Raw genomic sequence first — 14,996 nt, 5'->3', positions numbered from 1 at the left:
TGGCCAAAACCCAGCTTATCATGATAAGACAGGGAAGGATTGTCTTGATAGGGCTGTGAAGAAAGTACCGCCATTTGTGGTGGCCCCAAGTGGCTGTTTGTTTCCATTTCCACAGACCGTCCGTCATTTTCTGCCTGTTTCCTCGCTCTGACCTGCAGGAGTGGCCCGGCTCAAGCTGCTGTGTCCAAACTCACAGGGCCCAGGGTGCCACCTGTCGGATGCTTCCTGGGCCTCAGCCACGCCTCACTATTCTGGGTCACTTTGCCAAAACATTGTCATTCAGTTTATCTGCCTTCTTGACTGTTTTCTCCAAGATATCATTAAGAGCTCTGAGAATATTTGCTTGATAACAAAAGGAGAGTGAAAACTAGAAGAGAAGAAGAAAACCTTTCTGATGTATGCCCCATAAAGTAGAAGTACTTCAAGCATAGAAACTTTTCTATTAAGAAAAAAAAGAAGCCTTAAAATCATTTTTAGTAGATTTATATTTCATGCTCATTGCAAAATCCTCAATATAGCTCCATGTACAATGTATATGGCAGAAAGTAAAAGTTCCCCTAAAATCCTATTTCCTAGGATAAAAATCCCTATTAAGTATCAAGTATATCATTTGAGAACCTTTCTAGGGATATGTAAAATATGTTTATGAAACTTTTTACATACATAGGATTGTACTGTAATTTCTATTCTATAATCTGATTTCATTAGACAGTGGACAACTTTTTGTGCCAATTCATAAGGATTTACTTGATTCTTTTATCAGCCATGTAATATTCCATAATACAAGTGTGTCATGATATCCTATGGAAGGCCATCTGCTTTTTTCCTATAAAAACACTGCAGTGAGTATTCTTGTACATAAATTTTTCAATACTTGCATCAGTAAATTTCTAAAGGTAATTTCCTGGAATAGGAATAGAAATGGAATAGGAATGTCCAAGTCTTAGTTGTTACAAATGTTTTATGGTTATGAATTTAGACATTTGAGACTTTGTTTTGGAAAAAAAACACAAAGAATAACAAATTTATATTTCCATCTTCTTTTCTCCTGAGTTTCTAACTCACACCTGTCTGTTCACATTACGTCTTAACTTGGTTGCCTACTAAATTCTAGTTGCATAGATGAAACTCATTTATGCCAAGACACCATGGCACACACCTCTAATTCCAGCACTTTGGGAAGCTGAGGCAGGAGGATTGCTTGAGCCTGGGAGTTCAAGATGAGCCTCGGCAACATAGCGAGACCCTGTCTCTACAAAAAAATGTTTAAAAACTAGCTGGGCATGGTGGTGCTCACCCGTGGTTCCAGCTGTTCGGGAGTCTGAGGTGGGGGGATCACTTGAGCCCAGGATGTTGAGATGCAGTGAGCCCTGATCACATCACTGCTTTCCAGCCTGGGGAACAGAGCAAGACCCTGTCTCAATAAATAAATATATGTATTGCCCTTGCCCATTTAGTTCTCAACCCATAGTTCCTTAGCAGCAAATGGCACCAATACTCACCCAGTTACTTACGCCACCCCTCCTTCCCCAGCTACTGTCCCTGAACTCCCTTTGGACTCCAGCCTAGAAGGTAGAGTACTGCACATGACGGAGCATTTTGCTGTTGTTTTTCCAAAATATCCATTTCAATTTCTACTAAAGTACAGTCTAAAAAGTTTCTTAAGTTCTCAGGAAATCCATATTTACTTGTAGTAGAAGGTAATTAGAGGGACTTTCATCTATAAAAGTTTCCTGATATTAAATATTTAAGATACCCTCTTTGCTTTTACAGGCTGAGTTCTTAACATTTTAGTGAGCCTAGTTACGTCTTTCCTAGTAGCACTTAAAAGTGGAAATCAGATTACTTCAGGGGCTTTCTGGAAAAACTGGGTCACCCAAAACACCACTTAGAGAAAGTTCTAAATCTCCTCCACATTTTTAATGCTTGATTCTTCACTTATTATCTCCCATTAGAAGTTTTGTTGACCACCATTCATCTAAGAGAAAATCCTTATTTTCTCTTTTTCATCTCCGCTCCTTTTCAGAATGAATCAACCTATTATACTTATGTTTTTGTACACTGCAGAAATGACTCTTGTTAAAGCATACTCAGTCTGCCTTCCAGAGGTTAAAGAATAGAGAGCATCGGGTAGGGGATTCTAAAGGGAAAAGCTCTGGGACGATGAGAGGCTCCATGCTCTGACACAAGGCTCCCAAGTTCCCTTCCTTACTTGATTCATTCTGCTTGGGAGTTGTGCTTTTATCAGCTATGTAATATTCCATGTAGTTTACCTGGGTGGGCCAATTTTGTGTTTAGACTGTGAGCAGGGACCTCACATTGCAAGAAGTGAGGTATTTTACAAAGCTTCTTACATCAAAAGTCGGCAGTTTTTGCTATGGGCCAGCTTATGCTGAGCACTTTGTATGTGTTGTCTCATTGAATTTTCGTAGCTCTGTAAAGTAGGTGCTATTATTATAGGTTTTTACAGATAAAGAAACTAAGACTTGGAGTCAAGGAAGTTGCCAAAGTCTCAGAGCTAGTGTGCTACAGGTGCAGGATTTGAATACAGGTCTTATAACCCCAGATCTCGTGGCCTTGGCACGTGTCCTCTGTAAAAGGATGCAGTACTTGAGTGACCAGGTGGAAAGACAGAAAAGGTGTTATTTTATCTCCCAGCTCCTCAAGGCACCAAATAAGGGTAAGCATGCGTATGTCTGATGCACCCTGGCTACCATTGGTCATCAGCTTCTGTGGTCAGAAGCAGAAGGAGTGGGGGGAAATGAGTCATCAAGCAGAGGTGACTGGATGCAGAATGGTTCATGGTTATTAATATTACTGATCAGTTAATGATGGGTCCAGCCAAGGATGGATTAACTGGTGAAGCTAGATGATCTCTCTCCTCCCTCGAACACATTCCAGCTCATAACTTTTCATTATTCATTACTTCAATCCTTCTTAACAGAATAGTAAACATTTCTAGAAGCAGTTAACACCTCCAGGTCCTTATTTCATGCCCTGGAGCAATCACTTATTAACCACTTCCCAAATTTCACAGTTTCTGAAAATTAGCTCCACCAGAATAGAGACTTCATGTTTTCTTCAAGGATTAAAGAGCTCATTAGGAAGTGATTTTTTTCTCACTTTCCCATTGATTTTTCCGTTTCTGCTGAGACCATTTTGTTATGCAGGCTAAGAGTAAAGACGAAGAATCCTCTCTTTCATTCTTAGGTTGCCGCAAGACAGAAGCCAGGCTCAGGTGAGAGTTCAGCGCACATGGGAGCTGAGGCAGGCTGCACCTGGGTTACTGAACAGCCCTGCAGGAAATGCAGTGTGCTAGGACCAGGAGAGCCCCAGTCCCTCTGCCAGTTGTCTGTGTTGTTTCTTCCTTAGGGAAAAATTGTAGTGTCATCCTGTAGTGCCATATATTCTAATAACCTCAGTTTTTTTATGGTATTTCAGTGTTCATCAAGTACACTCTCTTTCCCTCTCTTGGTGTCTTTCTCTTCATCTCTCCCTCTGTCCATCCCTCCCAACCCTGTTCTATGGAGAACTGGCATATTGAAGTTCCCTGTCTCAAAGGCAATGATTGGCACATGTCATCTCCAAAGAAAAGATCAGTGAAAATCGTGCAAGAAACTTGCTTTCTCTCTTCTTGTTTGCTGAACTCCCTAAGATGTGGAATCTGTTTTGTCTATAGGGCGTCTTGCAGGTAGACTGTTCTCCAAATAACATTTGAGAAATGCTGGCTTAAATTATTCTTGGGTTTTCATTAGTAAGTAGAAGTACCATAAAATATCTAAAACTCCAATGGTGATTACTGGAATGGGTGAAGAGTGAATAGGGCAGGGTGGCGAAGTAGGAGGAAGACAATCCTTGGCATTAGACTCTCCTGGCTCCTCACTTCTTAGCCGTGCATCCTTTGGAGGTTACTTCATTTCTCTAAAGGTGGCTTCCTCAATTGCAAAATAGCGTTTCTTATGTCTACCCCGCGAGGTGCTATAGATCCTCAGCCTGTTGAAGGGTTGATATGGGCCTGGCACAGAGTGAGCCCTGTGGATGCTCTGTATCCCTCTCTCTCTTCACATGCACATGTAGGCTTATTCAAAATGAGGACTATAGGTAATAAAATTGCACCATGTTGGGATTCCTGCTCAATGAGTAAATTTTAGCTGTTCTTGTCCCAAAAACAGCAAAATGGGTAATTATGTGAGATAATGGATATGTTAATTTGCTTTTTCATAGTAACTATTTTACTATCTATATATATCCCATAGCGTCATATTGTGTACCTTAATATACACAATACAGTTTATTTTAAAAAAAAAAGGAATGATTCTAAGGCAGCTTGAATGTATTCTTTTATTCATGTGAGGGTGAACTTCTTGCAAAGCACTGAATTTTAAGCACTTTATGATTTAGTTAAATTCTCCTTAACAGAATTAAAGTGATTTCAGTGATTCCCAAGGCATTCTGTCTAGACTGAAGAAAGGAGAATTCTTCAATGGGGAAGGAAGAAATAATTGTCCTTATCTTTGTCCTTCTAAGGAAGCTATTTGTGGAAAAGGGAAGTTCTCCAACTGAGTTGCTCTCTGAAGCTATCCCGGTGACCAGCAAGCACTCATCCCGCTTCTAGAAGTCAACAAGGATACACTGAACCTACTTCTGATTTCTTTAGGGTCGACAAGTGCCCCCAATGATTTATGGTACAACTTCATTGAACTGCCCTACCACGGGGAAAGCATCAGCATGCTGATTGCACTGCCGACTGAGAGCTCCACTCCACTGTCTGCCATCATCCCACACATCAGCACCAAGACCATAGACAGCTGGATGAGCATCATGGTGCCCAAGAGGGTGCAGGTGATCCTGCCCAAGTAAGTGGCCCCTTCCCCTCAAAGAAAACAGTGGCATTGTTCAATCATCAGGTGTTATGTTGGACACCAGACAACATGAGGCGAAAATATGGCACATCATGAAGCCTGTTCTGTTCTGCAGAAATTTCATGGTGGGATTACGAGGCCGTGCTTTTCTAAATGCTTTTATTCAATGCCTGTGCTTCCTGTATGGTAAGATATGGATCATAAGAAAGGAGAGAGGGCAACCTTGGTCTCTAAACCTCCACATGAGCATAAGCTGTTCATGGTACTGCAGGGGCTTTTTGACATATCTCATTGTATTTAAAAGACTGAAAACACACGTGTGTTATCATAGTATGGGTGAAAGTACAGTGAAGTTTAATAGAACTCCATGTGCTTTCATAAGGAGCTTCATTTTAGTTATTTATTTACTTATTTAACTAGAAGTTCATGAAGACCAGGGCAGCCAGTTTTTCTATTATACCCTAAGAGTAAGACAAAGATGGAATTTGAGCTGTTATGACTTGAAGCCATGGGAAAAGTAACCCCAAATCCTTTATGAATCTTCATGTTCTAACAGGTCAGAGAATGCTTTGTCTAGAACTGTGAAGAAGCAATGAATGTTGTTCCCTTTCTATGAACTTTTCAACATTACTGCCTTCCCACCATCCAGAGCTTTTAACAACCCAGGTCTTGGTGGTAGTGGAGAGTTCTAATAGCTTTTGATTCTTTGGTCACTGAGTTAAATAATCAGTGTAAGACATTCACAATATGTATTACTAATCCTCTCGAGATTTTTTTTTTTTTTGGTAAAATAAGCCTTCAAGTAGGCAATGCTTGATATAAATAAATAAATAAGATGGTGGCATCGTAGGCCTCAATGGGTGAAGAACAGGTTCTTTACCATTATAGCCCATCTGTGGTGAGAATCTGCCCACCTCTCCTTGGTGCTCTTCCACAGGATGAGATCAAATCTGATAAAGCATCCTCTGATGATAGTAACTGACGTTTACACACACACACACACACACACACACACACACACACACATATACACACACACATATATATACACACATATATATATATACACACATATATATATATATCCCCATATATCCCCAAGGCCAGGTAGGTCACAAATATTCAGGAAACCTATATTATACCCAAATATAATACCATGTCACCTATGCCTAATCTTTGCTCCTGTTTTAATAGTAAAGTACTTTCAGAATCTCAAAGGGGGCTGGGCATGGTGGCTGACACCTGTAATCCCAACACTTTGGGAGGCCGAGGCAGGAGGATCACGAGGTCAGGAGTTCAAGACTAGCCTGGCCAACGTGGAAAAACCCCGTCTCTACTAAAAATACAAAAAATTAGCCAGTCATGGTGGTGGGTGCCTGTAATCCCAGCTACTTGGGAGGCTGAGGCGGGAGAATTGCTTGAACCCAGGAGGCAGAGGTTGCAGTGAGCCAAGATCGCACCATTGTCCTCTGGCCTGGGCCACAGAGCAAGACTCTGTCTCAAAAAAAAGAATCCCAAAATGAACTATCAGGAATGTTTCTCCTCTCTTTTGACCATCTCCAATCTCAGTAAGGATGGCAGGTCTTAGAGCAGCCAAGATGGATATGGAGAACTTTAGTTGGATATGGGGAAGAATTATAGATATTCCAGAGTACTAGGAACTTGTTAACACTCAACCTCCACGTCAGTATAAAAGAAAGTATGTTTGTAGATCTTCCTAAGTATTGGAACAGAGGGCCCATTACACCTGAGGGTGGGAGCGCCTATTCTTGCCGTTAGTATGTATGACTCATTTTGCCAGCTAAGTGTTTGAGAGATGACTTGTCCTTTACTTATCTGGTATTTAAATTTGGAATTCAAATTTAAGATGCAATTCAGATCGGTATTCAAATATTAACTTTAAAAGAATCAGTTTGTAAACATGCACCGACTCTATCATGTAGCATTTATAGTCTCGTGATTTTTTTTCTCCATTTCTGCTTTCATGCTAGGTTCACAGCTGTAGCACAAACAGATTTGAAGGAGCCGCTGAAAGTTCTTGGCATTACCGACATGTTTGATTCATCAAAGGCAAATTTTGCAAAAATAACAAGTATGTTCAATTTAAAATGTATTTGTATACTTGAAGAAAGTGTTATAAACTGAAACTGATTTGTTCAGAGAAAAAGGATCAGAATTAGGAATGTGTTGCCCTAAAACTGTGTAAGGTTTCATTTGATATATTGCCAAATGATGCTATTGACCTTCATTTATTTATTTATTTTTCTTTTATCTTTTTATTTCAATAGTTTTTGGGATACAAAGGGTTTTTGATTACATGGATCAGTTTACATAGCGATGAAGTCTGAGATTTTAGTACACCCTTCCCCTGAGTAGTATACATTGTGCCCAATATGTATTAATAGATTTTTAGCTCCTCACCAACTCGCCCTCCTCCTTCTAAGTCTCCATAGTCCATTATACCACTCTGTATGCCTTTGCATACCCGTAGCTTATCTCCCGCTTATAAGTGAGAACATACAGTATTTGGTTTTCCATTCTTGAGTTACTTCATTTAGAATAATGGCCTCCAGCTCCATTCAAATTGCTGCAAAAAATATTATTTCATTCTTTTTATGACTGAGTAGTATTCCATGGTGTGTATATACCTCATTTTCTTTATCTAGTCATTGCTCTTGACCTTCATTTAAATCAGTGTCCCCACATTTTGCACGTACATTTCATGCGGAGCCCCAGTGCCTACCTAAGGAGTATTTCATGTATTGCTTTTATGAACATTGGCTCTGACTTAGGTATTGTCCCTCTGTTTTCAAATGCCAACTTTTTCCTTTTGCTTGAGAAAAAATCAAGACTGCAGGCATTCACTATACCCAGATATGTATTTTGGCATTTCATGCTCATTAATCTGAAACAATATAAATTCAAATGAATCTGATTAAAACTTTCCTTTGCCAAAGCAATTAAGGCATGCTTTTCATTTGCCAGCAGTATATGTACCTTTTTATAGAGTTATGTTTGAATGGTCAGTCCTAAATTTAGAACATAGCAGTCTTTCCAAGGAAAAGCCATGGCTTGAACATTATTTGCACTCCAGTTTGCAAATAACCTTGAGTGGTAAGAAATTAGCTCATTACCAGCTTCAGTTGCATGCTAGTAAACATCTAGTACCTGTTCTGGAGACAAACATGACTCCCCTGGTGAACCTGCAGCTCCGTGGATATTCTGATAGCCGTTAATCCTTCATGACTCAAACTCAGGCCTCCAGCCCAGCAGCATTAGCATCACCTGGGAGCTTGTTTGAAATGCACAATCTTGGGTGTAACCCAGACCCGCTGAACCAGAATCCATTTTAACACAGTCCCTCAGCCCAGCAAAGACTGAGAAGCACCATTTCCATCTGCACTTTCCCCTTCAAGATTATTCATGGTAGCTGAAATACTAAATGGGTGTTCACAGGAAGAACCAGGTGCCCCAAATTCTCCTGGAAAGTCCTCTTTAACATTGCATGGGACTTGGGCCCTATAAATGTGCATCTCAGTCACAATTTGGTCATATGAGAGCTGGGCATTGGTGCAGATAGTTCAAAAGCAGATGACACAAAAAGCACATTTTCCCTTTGCATCCAGACCTATGTCCCATCCAGACTAATGTCAACTTCAGTTTTTCATTCTCTGTGAAAGCTACACCTGGTGGGTGTTGCTGGAATGGTCAGAATTTGCTGAGAAGTGAGTTCACCAGAATGTCCCTGAGGCACAACTGCATTTACGCATCGGCCCTTCCAGGAAAATCTAAACTCTTCTCTTGTTCGACACTCTTCTCTCACTAGCATGCCCATGAGATGAGTGGCTGTTGTGAAGAGCCAGGACTTACTCTGCCACTAACGAGCCATATGATTGCACGGAAGATTACTTAACATTCTAGGCCTCAGTTTCCCCATCTGTAAATGCTGTCTGAAATCCCTTCTGCATCTGCGTTCTGTAACTGAAAAATAATCTTGTTGCCTTGCTGCTTTCAGAAAACCAGGCTTCCTTTTTAAAGCTCTGCTCTTTTCATTTTTAAAATACAATTCTAGTGATCAGAATTGAATTGACAGAGGCACTAAATCATTTGAGGGCCTGGGCCCCTCTCCAGAAGTATCACAGTTCACTTAGCAGGGACTGAAATTTACAAGTAACAGCTGTCTGCAGCCTTCAACACTAGGACTGTCAGAGGTCATGTCTTCTGACACTTTAAAAATTGGAATTTGCCATGGCTTTGAGCTTTGAGGTTACTTCTCCAACCAACCAATGGCCTGCCTATCAAACAAATGCTGATACTGTTTTATTTTCTGGAAACAGGGTCAGAAAACCTCCATGTTTCTCATATCTTGCAAAAAGCAAAAATTGAAGTCAGTGAAGATGGAACCAAAGCTTCAGCAGCAACAAGTAAGCACTGGGTCATGCGGCAGGGCTTCCTCTAGCAGAGGAGCAAACACATTCCTGTATACTCATTGGTTAAGCAAATATGTAATGCACCCTCTTTCCAGCCAGGTACTGTGTGTGGGTTAACCCTCAGGAGACAGCAGTGAGTACAGACAGATTGAAGACCTGTAACCACAAAGCTCAGAATGTTTCATTAAAGAAAAGCATTTCAGTGAGAGAAATTCCTCTAGGACAGGAGTCAGCAAACTTCTATAAAGAGCCAGGTAGTATGTATTTCAGATTTGTGTGTCATACCATCTCCATCACAGCTTCTTAGCTCTGCCATTGTAGCATGAAAACAGCCATCGACAATACAAGTAAACAGATGTGGCTGTGTTCCAATAAAACTTTATTTATAAAAACAGGATTTTTCCTGGTAGACTTGCCTTGAGGAAAAGAGTTTGCTGACCCCTGCTCTCAGGAGGATAAAACATGTTCTGGCTTCTTACTGGCAAAAAAGACCAATCTTCAGATTTAAACATAAAATAAACAACAAGTACTTAAAGGAAAATAGGCAATCAGGTCTATCCAGGATAAACCGAAGAATCCGCCAGCATCTGTTGAATTGCGGCAGGATTGCTGTACAGCCTTCCTTGATCATTAGAACATCCACATCTGCTTCCTCCTCAGTGGTTTATATAATGAAGGAGAAAACAGAACAATACTAAGTCAGTTTTTTCACCCCTCATCATCCATAGGAAAATAGATGAATAGATTTGGCCAACTCTGTGAGCCCATAAAGTGAAAATCTTAGCTACACTTGCAGCTGGGTCAAATATCTCTGGTCATTGAAACATACCAGTTATACTCACAATAGATGTGTTATTGCCTTTCTCGAATAAACATTTTTAAAATTCCTTTAAAGTAGCATTTAAAACAAAGACCCTGAAATAAGAGGGTTGGAAATTTTAAGATGCTTTTTGTCTTTTCTAGGTAATTTTAGGTAACATCTAAAAGTTATTGACCAATTTTGCCGAGTGTAACTATCAGGACCAGCTACACAGTTTGTGGGGTCCTGTGCAAAATGAAAATATGGAGCCCCTTTTTCAAAATGTATTAAGAATTTCAAGATAGCAACAGCAGAGTATTAAACCCAGTGCAAGGCCCCATGTAACTGCCCAGGTCCTCCTGTCTTAGTCTGCCTGGGCTGCCATGACAAAATACCATTGACTGGGTGGTTTAAACAACAGAACTCACACTTCTGGAGACTGGGAGTTCAAGATCAAGGTGTTGGTGTTGGCAGGTTTGTTTCTCCTGAGATCTCTGGATCTCTGGAGGTCGCCCCCTCCCTGTGTCCTCACATGGTCTTTTCTCCATGTGACACATCCCTGGTGTCTCTCCCACTTCAAATAAGGGCAACGGTCCTATTAGAATAGAACCCTACTTAACCTTCATTACCTCCTCAAAGGCATTATCTCCAAATACAGTCACATTAGGGGTTTGGGGCTTCAGCATATGAATTTGGGAGGAGACATAGTTCAGTCCATAACACCTGCTATTTAATATTTGTTTTTAACAACCCAGGGTAAAAGGGCTTGCCCCAGCATAACTGCAGGTGTTTCCTTTATAACATCAAGCCCAAGTGTTCAGTACTTCATGGGGTTTGAGCAAGAGGACTGAGCTATTGCAACAGGCATGTGGTAGTAATGCCACACACCTACCCTCCCTTGAGGCCCTGGTTCAGGCTTATTAAATGGAAGCAAGCCTGGCAGACGAGGAATGGCCAAGACCTATGAGCCTAAAGAAGTTTGCTTTCCAAGTCAGATGCCTACACCTGGTGAGTTGAACAGCAGTATAAGGTAGTAGGTCCCGGATGAGTGGTCTACATTCCAGTGCAAAGGAAACCTAAATAGTGTGCCAAAGGAGAAGGCACAGATACAAAAGCTAAATTGGGCTGGGTCTTTATATACGGAAAAGATTTAGAGAAGCTAAACATGACCAGGGGTCGGGCGTGGTGGCTCACGCCTGTAATCCCAGCACTTTGGGAGGCTGAGGCGTGTGGATCACTTGAGGTCAGGAGTTCGAAACCAGCATGACCAACATAGCGAAACCCTGTCTCTACTAAAAATACAAAAATTAGCCGGGCGTGGTGGCGCATGCCTGTAATCCCAGCTACTCAGGAGGCTGAAGCAGGAGAATCGCTTGAACCTGGGAGGCAGAGGTTGCAGTGAGCCGAGATCACGCCACTGCACTCCAGCCTGGGTGACAGAGTGAGACTCCATCCCAAAAAAAAAAGGACCAGGGGCTTTATCAGCAAAGCAGATGGTGTGAATAAAAAATAGCTAATAACAATAAATATACATTAGATGTGTTTAGTGGCCAACACTGTTCTAAGAGCTGTAATATGTCCTATTTAATTCTCATCAAAACTCTATGAGGAGGAAGTACGTTTATCAGAGATGGTGCTTGTGTAGAGGAGATGAGAGAGTAATGTAAAGGGCCTGGCCCAAGGTAGGCTTAGTAAATGGTGACCATTGAGCCTGTTGTAACATGGCCAGCCTATGGAACAAGCATGAAGTGTGTCTTCAGACACCAGCCTCTGAGGGTCCATGAAGCTAGCTAACTTGCTGGCCTTATGCTTACGTGGCCTTATGTAATGTGCACAACACGTTTTCCTTTTCTTCCCATAGCTGCAATTCTCATTGCAAGATCATCGCCTCCCTGGTTTATAGTAGACAGACCTTTTCTGTTTTTCATCCGACATAATCCTACAGGTAAGTGACTCTCCTCTTCCATCATTCCCTCTTTGTTAGAATTTCAAAAGGTATATTGCACTCTTGATTACATCCAACAGTGGTGCCCATAATCCATTTCCCTAATGTCAATAGTTGCAGACACTTTGAATAATATAACCACCCATGTTAAAGAGATAAGAAAATAAAGGCTGTGTTTACAGATGTGATGGAATCTTTTACACACTGACAGGATTTTAGGTTTTGCAGATTGTTGTTTTTAACAGACAGGCTCAGCATCCCTTTGGAACACTTTTGACATCTATTGACTTTTCCATATTTATATAAATGTGGTAGTTCAATTTTGCTAGAAGCTATATAACTTCAACTTTTGTGTATTAGTCTGTTCTCACGCTGCTATAAAGAAATACCCTAGAGTGGGTAATTTACAAGGAAAAAGAGGTTTAATTGACTCGCAGTTCCACATGGCTAGGGAAGCCTCAGGAAACTTACAATTATGGTGGAAGGCATAGCTTCACAGGGCAGCAGGGGAGAGAATGAGAGCTGAGGGAAGTGGGAAACCCCTTATAAAACCATCAGATCTCGTGAGAACTCACTCACTATCACAAGAACAGTATGGGGGAAACTGCTCCTATGATTCAGTTTTCTCCACCTGGTCCTGCCCTTGATATATGGGGATTATTAACAATTCAAGGCAAGATTTGAGTGGAGACACAGAGCCAAACCATACCACTTTGTAAGCCCACTCTATTGTTATACCTCGGGAATTGTTAATGCAGTAGATTTTTGCTCTGTGAGTCATGGTTCAAACTTGGCTCTGGTCTTAAGCCTCATCTTTAAAACGAGGACAACAGTAGTGCTGACTGCTTATTACAATTATGAAGTATAAGTTCATCTTTGTAGAGAGGTTGGCTTCTTGTTGGTACAAGAGTAGGCACTAATATATTTTGGCTTTTACTATTTTATTTAATCAGTAATATAAGATAGTTCCTTATCCTCTTATCTCATTGCATCTGTGATGCTCTAATTGGCGTGCTCCAGAACTGAGCCAGCCAATAAGGGAGCTTCTGGCCACATGTGGCTATTTAACATTAACTTCAAAAATTCAGTTTCTGGCCGGGTACAGGGGCTGATGCCTGTAATCCCAGCACTTTGGGAGGCCAAGGTGTGTGGATCACCTGAGGTCAGGAGTTCAAGACCAGCCTGGCCAACATGGCAAAACCCCATCTTTGTTAGAAATACAAAAAATTGGCTGGCCATGGTGGTGGGCACCTGTAATCCCAGTTACTTGGAAGGCTGAGGCAGGAGAATTGCTGGAACCTGGTAGGCAGAAATTGCAGTGATCTGAGATCGCGCCATTGTACTCCAGCCTGGGCGACAGAGCAAGACTCTGTCTCAAGAAATAAAAAATAAAATTAAAATTCAATTTCTTAGTCACACTAGCCACATTTTAAGCACTCTCTGGCCACATGTGACTAGTGGCTACCATGCTGGACAACAAAGATATAGACCATCTCTACCACTGCAGAAAGTTCTACTGGACAACACTACTGAGCAAGAGGTCAAACATGATTGTTTCCCTTCCCTTAAATAGAATACCTTCCATCTTATTTTAAGGATTATTAATTTACAGTCATGCATTGTTTTCTTTTAATTCTGTAGGTGCTGTGTTATTCATGGGGCAGATAAACAAACCCTGAAGAGTATACAAAAGAAACCATGCAAAGCAACGACTACTTTGCTATGAAGAAAGACTCCTTTCCTGCATCTTTCATAGTTCTGTTAAATATTTTTGTACATCGCTTCTTTTTCAAAACTAGTTCTTAGGAACAGACTCGATGCAAGCATTTCTGTTCTGGGAGGTATTGGAGGGAAAAAAACAAGCAGGATGGCTGGAACACTGTACTGAGGAATGAATAGAAAGGCTTCCAAATGTCTAAAAGATTCTTTAAACTACTGAACTATGACCTAGGTTAACAACCCTCTTGAGTATTTGCTGTTTGTCCAGTTCAGGAATTTTTGTTTTGTTTTGTCTATATGTGCGGCTTTTCAGAAGAAATTTAATCAGTGTGACAAAAAAAATGTTTTATGGTAGCTTTTACTTTTTATGAAAAAAAAATTATTTGCCTTTTAAATTCTTTTCCCCCATCCCCCTCCAAAGTCTTGATAGCAAGTGTTATTTTGGGGGTAGAAACGGTGAAATCTCTAGCCTCTTCGTGTTTTTGTTGTTGTTGTTGTTGTTTTATATAATGCATGTATTCACTAAAATAAAATTTAAAAAACTCCTGTCTTGCTAGACAAGGTTGCTGTTGTGCAGTGTGCCTGTCACTACTGGTCTGTACTCCTTGGATTTGCATTTTTGTATTTTGTACAAAGTAAAAATAAACTGTTATGAGTAGTAAAAATAAAGCTATTTCTCTGCTATTTGAAAATACAATAGAAGAAACTGAGCCTTTTAAACATTCGTCAGCCTCTTCTAATAAACTTTGTACTATGTAAACATCAGGAAATTCAAAGCTCAGAGACTTTTCCTATCCTTTTCCTCTAGACCTGACAATTAAACGCTTCCCCGCTTCAACACGTCTCATTTTATAGATCACTTCAACAGAGTAACTATTATAGTAATCCTAGTTCTACTCTTAGCTACATTCACTGCAGCAATGGCTAAGAATTCTCAGCAAAGAAACGGATTTTGTAGCAAGTGCAGAATGAAGTTGCTGGGTACCATGTATTTTGGAAATCCTGGGGGAACAGGAAGTGTTTCGTTTTTGGTGATGATAGGCAGGAGTGTTTTTGAAATGACAGGGTTTTTTGTTTTGTTTTGTTTTTTTCGAGCTAACTTTCCAAGTTGAACTCAAACATCATAATTCTTTTTTTTCCTTTTTCTTTTTACAGAGACATGCCTCGCCATCTTGCCCAGGCTGGTCTTGAACTCCTGACCTCAAGTGATCCTCCTGCCTCAGCCCCACAAAGTGTTGGGA

At 40.7% G+C, this 14,996-nt stretch overlaps 1 protein-coding gene across 2 annotated transcripts in view; it reads left to right on the top strand.

Moving 5' to 3' along the window:
* Nucleotides 1-14,424, top strand: part of SERPINE2 (serpin family E member 2) — a 64,136-nt gene extending 49,712 nt beyond the window's left edge. For both annotated transcript variants that reach the window (XM_002812926.6, XM_063713068.1), the window contains 5 exons: nt 4,658-4,856; nt 6,854-6,954; nt 9,200-9,286; nt 11,953-12,036; nt 13,678-14,424. In XM_002812926.6, coding sequence (XP_002812972.3) covers nt 4,658-4,856; nt 6,854-6,954; nt 9,200-9,286; nt 11,953-12,036; nt 13,678-13,715 — 509 coding nt within the window. In that variant the 3' untranslated portion in view covers nt 13,716-14,424. The remainder of the gene's footprint in view (nt 1-4,657; nt 4,857-6,853; nt 6,955-9,199; nt 9,287-11,952; nt 12,037-13,677) is intronic.
* The last annotated feature ends 572 nt before the right edge of the window (nt 14,425-14,996 follow it).

This window comes from Pongo abelii, chromosome 11, assembly GCF_028885655.2.
Source record: "Pongo abelii isolate AG06213 chromosome 11, NHGRI_mPonAbe1-v2.0_pri, whole genome shotgun sequence".
Lineage (NCBI taxonomy): Eukaryota > Metazoa > Chordata > Mammalia > Primates > Hominidae > Pongo > Pongo abelii.
The sequence above is the reverse complement of the archived record's forward strand: the minus strand, read 5'-3'. Positions and strand labels throughout refer to the sequence as shown.